Source organism: Mobula birostris, chromosome 6, assembly GCF_030028105.1.
Source record: "Mobula birostris isolate sMobBir1 chromosome 6, sMobBir1.hap1, whole genome shotgun sequence".
Taxonomy (NCBI): domain Eukaryota; kingdom Metazoa; phylum Chordata; class Chondrichthyes; order Myliobatiformes; family Myliobatidae; genus Mobula; species Mobula birostris.
In genome coordinates, this window is record NC_092375.1 from 27,057,167 (window position 1) to 27,070,797 (window position 13,631).

At 41.0% G+C, this 13,631-nt stretch overlaps 1 protein-coding gene across 1 annotated transcript in view; it reads right to left on the reverse strand.

Moving 5' to 3' along the window:
- Window positions 1-13,277, reverse strand: part of LOC140198880 (interleukin-10 receptor subunit beta-like) — a 64,579-nt gene extending 51,302 nt beyond the window's left edge. The window contains exon 1 of the mRNA XM_072260065.1: window positions 13,165-13,277. Within this exon, the coding sequence (XP_072116166.1) occupies window positions 13,165-13,219 (55 nt within the window). The 5' untranslated portion in view covers window positions 13,220-13,277. The remainder of the gene's footprint in view (window positions 1-13,164) is intronic.
- Window positions 13,278-13,631: the final 354 nt, after the last annotated feature.

The following is a 13,631-nucleotide window of genomic DNA, read 5'->3' on the forward strand; positions in this document are numbered from 1 at the left end:
AACATTTGCATGGCCTTCTGCATAGGTATGTTCCATTGAAGCAGGGAAAGGAAAGAACCATGGCGTAGAAAGGATGTGGAAAATCTAATTAAGAAGAAAAGAAAACCTTACGAAAGGTTCAAGAGACTAGGTAAAGTTAGAGCTCCAGAAAATTACAAGGTTGCCAAGAAGGAGCTTAAGAATGAAATTAGGAGAGCCAGAAGGGGCCATGAGAAGGCCCTAGTGAGCAGGATTAAGAAAAACCCCAAGGTATTCTAACAAGTATGCGAAGAGCAAGAGAATGAGCCATGTTAGAATAGGACCAATCAAGTGTGATAGTGGAATTATGTGCATGGAGTCGGAGGAGGTAGCAGAGGTACTTAATAAATACTTTGCTTCAGTATTCACCAGGGAAAAGGACCTTGGCAATTGTGGGGATGACTTAGGGTGGACTGAAATGCTTGAGCATTTAGACTTTAAGAGGATGTGTTTGGAGCTTCCGATAGATAAGTAATTGAGACCAGATGAGATATACCCCAGGCTACCCTGGGAGGCAAGGGAGGAGATTGCTGAGCCTCTGGCGATGATCCTTGCATGATCAATAGGGATGAGTGAAGTACCGGATGATTGGAGGGCTGCAAATGTTGTTCCCTTGTTCAATAAAGGGAGTAGAGATGACTCAGGAAATTATAGACCAGTGAGTCTTACTTCAGTAGTGGGCAAGTTGTTGGAGAAGATCCTGAGAGGCAGGATTTATGAGCATTTGGAGAGACATAATCTGATTAGGGATAGTCAGCATGGCTTTGTCAAGGGTAGGTCATGCCTTACGAACCTGATTCAATTCTTTGAGGATGTAACAAAACACATTGATGAAGGTAGAGCAGTGGACATAGTGTATATGGATTTCAGTAAGGCATTTGATAAGGTTCCCCATGCAAGGCTCATTGAGAAAATAAGGAGGCCTGGGATCCAAGGAAACCTTGCTCTGTGGATCTAGAAATGGCTGTCCACAGAAGGAAAAGGCTAGTTGTAGATGGTTTGTAATCTGCATGGAAGTCGGTGACCGGTGGTGTTCACCAGGAATCTGTTCTGGGACCCCTCCTCTTTGTGATTTTTATAATTTACCTGGATGAAGAAGTAGAAGGGTGGGTTAGTAAGTTTGCTGATACCACAAAGTTGGAGGTGTTGTGGATAGTCTGGAGGGTTTTCAGAGGTTACAGGTGATAGGATGCAGAACTGGGCTGAGAGGTGGCAAACGGCATTCAACCTAGATACGTGTGAAGCGGTTAATTTTGTACGTTAAATTTGAAGACAGAATATAGTATAAATGGCAAGATTCTTGGAAGTGAGGAGGATCAGAGAGATCTTGGGGTCTGTGTCCACAGGATACTCAAAGCTGCTGTGCAGGTTGACAGTGTTGTTAAAAAGGCGGATGGTGTGTTGGCATTCACCAACCGTGGGACTGAGTTCAAGAGCCGTGAGGTAATGTTACAGCTATATAAGAACTTGGTCAAACTCCACCTGGAGTACTGTGTTCAGTTCTGGTCACCACACTACAGGAAGGATGTGGATACCATAGAAAGAGTGAGAGGGGAATTACAAGGACGTTGCCTGGATTGGAGTGTGTGCCTTATGAGAATAGGTTGAGTGAACTTAGCCTTTTCTCCTTGGAGCATTGATCGTGTAGATAGCCAGAGGCTTTTTCCTACCGCTGAAATGGATAACACGAGAGGATGTAGTTTTAAGGTGCTTGGAAGTAGGTACAAGGGGGATGTCAGAGGTAAGTTTTTCCACACAGAGTGGTGGGTGCATGGAATGCACTGCCAGCGAAGGTGGCAGAGGCAGATACAATAGGGTCTTTTAAGAGACTCTTAGATAGGTACACAGAAAAATAGAGGGCTGCGCAGATGGGAAATTCTAGGCAGTTTCTAGAGTAGGTTACATGGTCGGTACAACAATGTAGGCCAAAGGGCCTGTAATGTGCTGTAGATTTCTGTGTTCTATGTTCTAACACCAGACCTTGCTTGCAATTTCAGACAGAGTCACTGGAAAAGTTGTTATTGATAACATTGCATCTACGGCATCAGAATTCTCACGTGTTGGCATGATGTTCTGCTTGGAATTCCTGACCTTCACTGTATTTTCATACTGTGACTTAAGCACTGACTTCCCAGCTTTGTATCTTCAAAATTACCATACTAACAATCACGGATTTCACTAGCAGTGGCTCATAACTGCTTACTAGAGGAAAAGATTTGTCTGGGGAGAATTGAAAATAATATTCCTTTCCAAATAACTATTTTTAGATGTTTTCCACTTGACTGGTGCCTAAATGTGCCCAATCCTTATGAAGACACAAGAGAAAGTGAAAGGTATTTCTTACCCCCATTATCCGTCATGAGACTTATTACTCAGAAGACACAAGAGCAAGATAAAGTCATTCGGAGCCATTAAATCTGCTCCACCATTCGAACATATTCCCTCTCAATCCCATTCTCCTGCCTTGTCCATGTAACCTTTCATATCCTTACTAATCAAGAACCAATCAACCCCTACTTTAAATCTACAAAATAGCTTGGCCTCTAAGGCCATTCATAGCAAAGATTCACCACTCTCTGGATGCTCCTCTACACTGTAACACAATATATCATTGGTTAACTTTAACTTCTATTGTAATATGATAATGAACAATGAGAGCTTCTTTTGCAGTTTTCCCTGCGTTCATTATCATTTCCTCCTCGGACAGAGTGTCAAGATGCACAGGTGAGAACCTTGTCAAGATGCACAGGTGAGAACCTTGACCACTAGACAGACCACAAATCTTAATAAGCATGTACATTTGTGAGTAATAAGTTTGTATCTCTTCTCACTGCTGCCATTGGGAAGGAGGTACAGTAGCCTTAGGTCCCACACCACCAGGTTCAGGAACAGTTGTTACTCTTCAACTGTCAGGCTCCTGAACCAGTGTGGGTAACTTACTCAGCTCAACTCTGAACTGATTCTACAATCTGTGAGCTCACTTTCAGGGAGTCAACAACTCATGTTCTCAATATTATTTATTTACTTATTTATTATTTTTATAAGTACAGTTTGTCTTCTTTTGTACATTGGTTGTTTATCAGTCTTTGTTGTGTGTAGTTTTTCATTGATCTATTGTATTTCTTTGTTCTACCATGAATACCTGTCAGGAAATGAATCTCAAGGTTATATATGGTGACATATATATACTATGATAATAAATTTACATTGAATTTTGAACATGGATTATGGAATTGACAAGGCTAAAACAAGTTGATGAGGTAGTGTGATTGAGATAGACTATGTGGACTTCAGGAAGGCCCTGACAAAATGCCACAAGACAGACTTGTTCCAAAGTTCAAAGTTCAAAGCAAATTTATCATCAAAGTATGTATACCATATACAACCATGAAGTTTGAAATGCATTTACTTGCAGGCACCGCAAAGCACAGAAGCACAATAGAATCCACGAAAAACTACACACAACAAAGACCAACAAACATCCAAAATGCAAAAGAGGACAAGCTATGTAAATAATAAAAAAGTTAACAACTAGTACATAGAACATGAACTGCAGAGTGAGCCTGCAGGCTGCAGGACGATCAGCGCTGAGGCGAGTGAAGGTGGTCCAGGAGCCGATTGCTGCAGCTCTACGACTGCTCCAGAAATTAAAAATTCTCAGGGATGTTGTTAACTGAAAACATTTATGTTCAAGTTGAAGGTTATTGTCATAGACACGCATGCACACGTATAAAAAGCCATGACAATCAGTTTTTTGCTGCAGCAGCATAGCACATTACAAGCCTGTTAACATGATTTTAAATTAACATAAAATATACGTGACTTACATGACAAAGTAAACAAAATAAATATAACAACATATGTAGAAGTTAAGAAAAAGAAATATAGTTCAAGGAAGTGTTATGATTTCTCAGGTAGGTTCAATAAAGAACCAGATGGCAGCGGGGAAAAAACTTGATGTGTGGATCTTCAATCAAACAATTAAACCAACTTGTTCATTTCCTGAATAAAATAGCAAAACAAATTATTCAATTTTGCTTTAAGCCAAACCAATTTTGAATGTATTTCATTCAAAAAGACTGTGGCACATTTGGCCACAAACGATCCACAGCAGAGCCACCAGACTCAAAAACAGTTACCTCTCCAAATTATCAGGGTGATCAACACCTCCACCCATTAATCCACCCACCACCTCCCACCACTACTACGTACACACCACCTAGCATCACACCATCAGTCTACTGTAGGTACATAACAGTTACTTGTACATTGTGTGTTTTAAGATTGCTTTTCTATTTATACTTACTGTGTTTTTTAGTGGTTTTTATGTTCTTTAAGTTTATTCTGTTTTTTTTAAGCTGTAATAATAATTTTGTTCCCCTTTACACTTGTGTTCTGAAGACTGACAATAAACTATCTTGAGTCCTAATTTAGAACAGTTGCAGCAGCTGTCTTTCAGTTGTTTACATCAGGACTCGCTATGAGCCTTCTGGTTTCTTTTGGGTGCTCCGATTTCCTCCCTCATTCCAACTGGTGTTCAGTGTGAAGGGTCACATTCTACAGCTGTGATGATGCAAGTAAGACTACATGTAAAACAGTCTTGATCCCCTTAAGGAAAGATACATTACCACTGAAGACAGTTCAGAAAATCATAACCAGGATGATCCTCAATATGTAGGGATTAAGAGGAAAGGTCAAACAGGTTGGCTCTATACACAATGTATTCATTAGAGGAATGACAGGCAATCTTATTGAAATATAACATCCTTCTGGGAACTTGGCAACATAAAGGCTAGGAGTATTTTTCCTTGCATGAGAATGTCTTTAATTAAAAGGTAGACTCCCAGAATAAGAGAGCGCTATTTTAAGACTGAGATGAGAAAATATTTATGTTCTCAGAGGGTTACAAGGCTTAGGAACTCTTCGATACAGGAAGGTTTGGAAGCTGAATCCCTGAATATATTAAAGCAGAGATAGATAGATATTTACTCAGTAAGAACAGGGTATGGGGAAGATGAAAGGAAAGTGGATTTGTGGAAAGTTGGATCACCAAGATCTTGACAGATCAGGCTCAAGTATCTGAATAAACACAAGAGATTATGCAGATGTGGGAAATCCAGAGTAACACATACACAAAGCTGGAGGAACTGGGCAGGTCAGGCAGCATCTATGGAGAGAAGTAAAGAGCCGACATTTCGGGCTGAGACCCTTCATAACTTGGCCCAAAGCACTGGCTCTTTATTTTTCTCCATGGATGCTGTCTGACCTGCTGACCTCCTCCAGCATTTTGTGTGTTACTCAAGCATCTGAATGCCTACTCCCTTTCCTATTAATTAATGTAATGCTGATTTTTGTGTTTAGGGAATAGCGTGAGAAGAAGATTCCCTGCTCATTTTTAACCTTAAGCCATAAAACTTCCCTCAGGTGCATGGAGCCTCTGGGCATACTTCTTGCCTAATAGTTAATGACAGCATTTCAAAGGTGGGACAATAGACTCCGTTTTGGTCTGAATGGGTTACAACAATGTCTGCTTCTCTGACTGTCATTAAAACAGAACAAAATAATCGCCAGTGTGAACAGGAGTATTTCTTTTATTTCCTGAAAATTAACACAGAATATGAGTCATATCTAGATGGAATCAATTCAATCAACAGTTGCTTTCATATAGTAATGCACCAGAGTCTGGAGGTGGCCAACATGAACACCATCTCCACCATGATAAAGCAATATCAACTCCGGTGATTTTAATTTTTTAAGTTTGTCATCAACTGGAAAGCAACACTCTTAGAAGGTTAAAGGCATGAGCATCTTCCTCCATGTTACAGACAGATTTGTTGACCTCAATATACAAAGAATCTAGCTTTTCCAAAAAAAAAATTCACTTCATGCTTCCAGCTGATACACACAGAGTGGTGGATGTGTGGGTGTTGAGGGCAGTGGTAGAAGCAAATGCAGTAGGGATAAATAAGAAATTCTTATATAGGTATGTGGATGATATAAAAACAGAGGGCTATGCAGGAGGGAAGCTTAGATTGATCTTAAAGTGGATTAAAAGGTTGACACAACATTGAGGGCTGAAGAGCCTTTACAGTGCTACAGTGTTCTATGTTCTGTATCAGATATGACTTCACAGCATATTATAAGACACATCCATTACTTAAGTGACTGCTTTGTAAGTTTGGCAGAGTATCCTTTGAGGATTTTCCTTTCTCACTACAGACTCAACCTGCAAATTAACTTTTAGGGAATCCCGCACAAGGACTCCCAAGTCCCTTTGCATCTCAGTTTTTCAATATTTTCTCTCCATTTAGAAAATGGTCAACCTTTTACTTTTTTCTACCGAAGTGCATGGCCATACACTGTATTCCATCTGCTATTTCTTTGCCCAGTCTCCTAATCTGTCTAATTCTCTAGCCTCTCTGAAGCCTCTACTCTGTAGCCTCAAAACTATCTGCCCTTCCCACCTATCTTCAGATCACCTGCAAACTTTGCAACAAAGCCATCAATTCCATCATCCAAATCATTGACATATAACCATATACCAATTACAGCACGGAAACAGGCCATCTCGGCCCTTCTAGTCCGTGCCGAACTCTTACCCTATCCTATTCCCACCATCCTGCACTCAGCCCATAACCCTCCATTCCTTTCCTGTCCATATATCTATCCAATTTAACTTTAAACGACAACATAGAACCTGCCTCAACCACTTCTGCTGGAAGCTCATTCCACAAGTCACTTGGACCAGATGGCATACATCTCAAAGTTCTGAAAGCGATGGCTGAAGAGCTCGCGGAGGCATCAGAACGGTCCCCCAAGAATCACTAGACTCTGGAATGGAAGACCGGAAAACTGCAAATGTCCAAGAAGGGAGAGAGGCAGAAGAAAGGAAACTACAGGCCAGTTAGTCTGACCCCAGTGATTGGGAAGATGTTGGATATATAATGTAAAATATAATGTAAAAAAAAGGCTCCTTTTATTCCCACTCTTTGTCTCCTGCCAATCAGCTACTGCTTTAACCATGCTAGAATATTTCCTGTAATAGGAGCCTGAGGGCTTGTAGCTTGTTAAGCAACCTTGTGTGTGGCCCCTTGTCAAAGGCCTTCTGAAAATCCAACAACACACGTCAACCGATTCTCTTTTGTCCATCCTGCTTGTTATCTCTTCAAAGAATTCCAACAGATTTTTCAGGCAAAATTTTCCCTTGAGGAAACTATACTGACTACAGCCTATTTTATCATGTGCCTCCAAGTATCTCGAGACCTCATCCTTAATAATCGACTCCAACATCTTCCTAATCACTGGGGTCAGACTAACTGGCCTATAGTTTCCTTTCTTCTGCCTCTTTCCCTTCTTGGATATTTGCAACTTTCCAATCTTCCATTCCAGAATCTAGTGATTCTTGAAAGACCATTCTAATGCCTCCACGATCTCTTCAGCCATCGCTTTCAGAACCTTGAGGTGTACGCCATCTGGTCCAGGTGATTTAGCTACCTTCAGACCTTTCAGTTTCCCAAGAACTTTCTGTCTGGTTATGATAACTTCACACACTTCATGTCCCCTGACACCTGGAACTTCCACCATACTGCTAGTGTCTTCCACAGTGAACAGCGATGCAAAATACTTATTCAGTTCATCCGTTATTTCATTGTCCCCCGTTACTACCTCTCCAGTACCATTTTCCAGCTGTCCAATATCCACTAATATCTCTCTTTGATACTTTATGTATCTGAAGAAACTTTTGGTATCCTCCGTAATATTATTGGCTAGCTTAATTTTGTATTCCATCTTTACCTTCTTAATGACCTTTTCAGTTACCTTCTGTTAGCTTTTAAAAGCTTCCCAATCCTCTAACTTCCCATTAGTCTTTGCTCTATTATATGCCCTCCCTCTGGCTTACATGTTGGCTTTGACTTCTCTTGTCAGCCATGGTTGTGGAGTCTTTCCTTAAGAATACTTCTTTCTCTTTGTTATGTATATATCCTGTGCCTTCCAATTTGTTTCCAGAAATTCCAGCCATTGCTGCTCTGCCGTCATCCCTGCCAGTGTTCTTTTCCAATCAATTCTGGCCAACTCCTCTCTCATGCCCCTGTAATTCTTTTACTCCACTGTAACCCCGATACATCTAACTTTAGCTTCTCCCTCTCAAAGTTCAGGGTGAATTCACGCATATTATGATCACTTGCTTCTAAATGTTTTTTTTTACCTTAAGCTCTCTAATCAATTCTAATAGAATGAGTGAGCCATGGAAAAAAGGGAAGGAGTGGCACCATGAGAATTGATACTATTTATGGTTTTATTACTATTTAATTACTTATGGTGCAACTGTAATGAAAACCAATTTCCCCCAGGATCAATAAAGTATGACTATGACTACTATGACTAATAGACAGTTGAGGATAAGAGAAGAGGTAAGAGGGGAGCCAGAGTGGGGAATTGAAGAAGATGGAAGTGAAGGAATAAAATTACTGGAAGTAAAACAAATCAATGTTCATTCCATCAGGTTGGAGGCTACCCAAACGAATATGAGGTGTTGCTCATCCAACCTGAGAGAGGCCTCATTGTGGCAGGTAGAGGAGGCTATGGACCAACATGTCAGGATGGGAATCGGGTTTGTAATTGAAATGTGGATGGAGCAAAGGTGCTCAACAAATTGCCCCCCAATCCACACTGGGTCTCATCAATGTTGGGAAGCCACATTGGGAGCACCAGATACAGTAGACAACTCAAATAGATCCTCAGGAGAGGTGTTGCCTCACCAGGAAAGACCGTTTGGAGCCCTGAATGGAGGTAAAGGAGGAGTCAAATGGGAAAGTATAGCACTTCTTCCACATGCATGGATAAGTGCCAGGAGGGATGTTAGTGAGGAGGGATGAATGGAGAAGGGAATTACTGAGAGCCCTATCCCTGCAGCAAGCAGAGATTGATGGTGAGATAAAGATGTGCTTGGAGACAGGATCCTGTTGAAGATAGTGGAAGATGTAGAGAATATGTTGGATCTGGAGGCTCATGAGGTACCATGTGAGGACAAGAGGAACTTCATTCTTGCTAAGACAGTGTGAAGATGGGGTAAGGGAAATGGAGGAGATGCAGGTGATGGCAACATCAATGGTTGAGGAATGGAAACCCTGTTCTTTGAAGGAGGAGGATATCTCTGATGATCTGGAAAGGAAAAACCTCATCCTAGGAACAGATGTGGTGCAGACAAAGGAACTGGGAAATGGGAATGGCATTTTTGCAGGTTACAGGTTGAGATCATGAAAGCTACTATATGGATGCATATCTTTCTTCAGAAAATGAGTTTTGTACTGCTCAAATTCACATCAACCAGCACTAATAGAAAATAAAATTTTTGTGCTATCAAACCAAGCTAGACTTGAACTAGAGTCACAAGAGTTGAGCGTTCAGACTTTAAAAAATCTGAACCATATAATCTCTAGAGACTGTGGAGATTTATATACTTGACCTTTTTGACAGATGTTGAAAATATTTTAAGTTTCTGCTGTTTATATTTAAAGAGGAAGTCTCACATGCAAAATCAAATTGAATCCACCAATGACAGAGAAATCATGCAAAGTTGAATAAGATTCACAAATGATATATTTATATCCATTTACCATTTCTAAAGTGTCTTTCTTGATTACTAAAGGTAAAGCCTGTTAATAAGGTATTAATATCTCACTGTACAGAAATTAAGATCCTCAATATTACAAGTACGAATTCATAAGATCTTATTCCACTAAAAGAAAAAAGCCATTTCCCCCCTTCCTAATCAATGTACCTTGTGATGATTTTGCCTTTGCTCATTATTTGGCACATAAATGTACAATCTTAATGTCAAATCAAAAAATATGAATTAAAAAAATATATCAACAATATTTAGATGCCAAGTTGCATCTTACTCCATAGAAAACTATATGTATTGATTTTTAAAGAACACTAGAATATAAAAAAAGCATAAGTGAAGAATTCTAGATGTACACATAAAAGAACATGCTTACATATCATGACACTATATTGAGTGCTCAGTAAGGACCGTGTTCAACCACCATTTACTCTAACCAGATCATGAACTTTCATAGGGTCACCACTGATTTGAATCTTACCTTGATTATCTGTTTCAATGTGTACTAAGATAGGATACTGTGTGATGAGTGATTAATTTCCTAACCTCTCTATAAGCCTCTTCACATCATTGTTGCGGAACTAGCTAAGATGGAATTCTCTATCCCCATCAACACTGCAGCAGCAAATTAAGAGGTTACATCTCTCAGTCCCTAGACTTTTACCACCAAGAGCAGGATAGCTACAGAAACACAAAGTTCAACAAGGCACACATAACTCTATTGGATTTAACATCCAGTATTTTGGCCCATCATCGCCAGAGCAAAAGCAGCCGAGGAACCATCTAGCCAACACTCCCTCTAGTGAGCATGGGTAGACAGTCAACCGTGTGTTGCCCAAATCAAATATTGAAAACAAGTATTTTAAAAAATCTTAAATCCACCCGATTCTGATTTTTTTCCTTTCTCAGAATGACAAAATGTTCCTACCCATTATTATTAAAGTCATAGTTTGGAGCCTGGGGTGGGAAAGGATAGAAATAGTGCCCTTTAGCTGTACCTTAAAACTAATAGTGGCATAATCCCCAGTACATCCATATATTTTTCAGTGAAGCTGATGACTCTGGCTGTACTCCAGCACTCTAGGTCCCATCAGCCCTATTACACATTGACATAACTAATAGCAATGATTGTTCGTACAGTAAATCTTTTGTGGGAGTTAATGGCTAAGCTATGGCCCTCCAACAAAATCTACCATAATGCACCTTTGATAGACCTTCTCAACTGTGCCAAAAGGAAAGAGATACCTATTTATTTTTAGCTCTTTTTCTGGCTCTTAAAAGTTTAATCTAATTACAGTCCGTTGCACCTAAGAGCTGGCTCACTGGGATATGTAGTAGTCAAACTAATTTTGTTTATGTGTACTTACTTCAAAGCTACTTTCAACAAGTTAATCAGCTTTACATACAGACAAAGTGAGAATCCAGCGATCTACAATATACAGGTGGAGACCAAGAAGTTGAATAACGTATTGTCATGAGAAATGATGTTTGAAGACAATTATACTTATGAAACTGGCTTTATGGTGGTGTAAACCTGGAAGTATTTGGGAAAGAATAAGGTGCTTTATGGATGGATTTGGAGGGAGCTTCCTCAGTTATTCTGATCTATGATACATCCTAAAGTGAAGAACACAAAAGAAAAAGAATGGATTTTAGATAAACATCCCCACAAACATAGTTCCCATACAAACCAAAATAATAATTTACAAATCAGGACCATTTATGAGTCATAGGGTCATAGAAAAGTACAGGACAGATTGCTTGAAGGAGGTATTTAGCCCAAGAGTGTTTTTGGAAGTGTAGCAAGTTACAACACAGGTCAGATGATAGTCAATTTATGTACAGTAAATTCTTTCAAGTTGCAGATATGATAATTTTCAGATAATCTGTCGTTAGGATTTGGGTTGTGGGGTGGAGATATGTTTCTACCAAAGGAGGTGTAAGGTGCTCCTCTCAACTAGCCTGCGGGTCACCCTTGGGCAAGATGTAGCACCTGCTTAGCCCCCTGGTCATATGAGCAGCTGGTGCATATCACAAGTACTGATTATGTGACCACTGAATTGATAATGGCTGAGGTCACCCATCTTGTAAAGACACTGTCCAGAAGTAGGCAATGACAAACCACTTCTGTAGAAAAATTTGCCAAGTACAACCATGGTCATGGAAAGATCATGATTGCCTGCATTAGACAACATGGTACATAACGAGCAAATGACATTTGGGTAAATGTAGGGTAAAATCCCTGTTTTTGCCTTAAAATTGTGCCATGGAATCATTGTCCACTTGAGAAACCACAAATGATAAACTTCAGTTCTTCAAAACAGCAGTGGTATGCCTGTCACCTGATCAAACATTAAATGTGGAACTTAAATCCAAAGTGGCTAAGACTCAACCACTGTGATAAATTGAAACAGTTCCAATTTAATACATTATTCATCACTTAGCAAAACCACAAAGTTTCCTTACACCTTTACCTCATCACATATACTTTAGATAGGCATAAATACATACTAAAGCAATAATTCCATTTTTGTCACATTTACAGAGCTTGGAAGTAATGTCCAAAAGCTATCAGAATGTCATTACCACAATTAATACAACACAAGCAATTCTGCAGATGCTGGGCAAGGCTTTTTTGTCTTCTTGAAGAATAACTCTGCCTTAAACATACTGCAGAATTATAGCTGTGAATGTTTCTACTTAGTGATACAAACAAAAGCATTAATCAATGTCTAGCACGTCACATACTCTAGACACTTAACACAGAAAATTGTCATTCGGAGCCCTGCTGAGTCAGACGATGACAACTGGGACAGCAGTGTTGTCCATTTGTTGTCCAGTTGGTCTGGGAAGGGAGCACTTGTGTGCAGGGCGATGCGAATGAGAGCGAAGGGAACAGAAGAAGGAACACCAAGAGAATGGCTTAGGGAGCGAACCAAGGAAATAGGGAATCAGGGACCGTTTAAGCCGCACATCGGAATGATTCCTTTAGCGCTGGGCAGGAATAAACTGGGAGGGCAAGTGGGAGAAAGGGGAGCCACAATCAAAATGCTGGAGGAGCTCAGCGGGTCAGGCAGCATCTACAGAGGGAAATGGACAATCGACCCTTCGTCGACCCCAAGGGAAACCGAGCCCTACGCTCGATTTATCGAGCAGGTGTGAAAGCTGGCGCAGATACTCTGCTGCTGCGTTCACCAGCAACTTTTATGTGTGTTGCAGGCACTCTCCACTGACCCAACAGGGAAAACTCAGGCCGTGTCTGCCCGCTGTTGGCCTAATACAAAGGGGAGCGATCAGGCTCGGGGTTTGTCGGGATCCCCAGCTGGTGCCGAGTCGCAATGTCTCGCCTTGCACCTCCGCTAGTGACTTCCGCGGCTTACACCCGGCTCGATTTAACGTCAACCCGACCACAGCCGCTTCCCCACCAAACATTATTTAAACGCAGCCCCGGCGTTAAACTGCCCCCTCGGAGGAAAGAGTCTGCCGCCCGTCAGACATCCCTCACACAAAACCATGCTCACCGATGGCCCACAACACGCCGAACAAGAAAGTAACTCGGTACCCGACAGCGCTCATGTTTTCGGCGACTGCTAAATGAACTTGACTTCCTCCTGCGTCCCAGCGACCGGGGTGGGTGCAAGGGCCGGGTTGGTCTGACGCGGAGCTCGCTATTGCTTCCCCCGCCTCCACTTCTATCCGCCTCTCTGAAAGTAACGCAGCTCAAAAGCAGGAACGAAGCCAAAGTACGCAGATCGACCCAAGTTCCCCTGTATTTTCAGCATTGAAAGGACAGCTTCAGTTTGTTTCACAATGGGAACCCCCCGCAACCCAACCCCCTTCCGTGAGAAAGTACACCGTTCTATCACTGTTTAAAAAATGCAAAATTATAATGAATATATATATGTGGAAGAGACCGAAGAAAGCTAAGGACAGGGGCGACAACAGAAACACGTTCCCACCCATAGGCCTTATGTATTGCTATTCACTA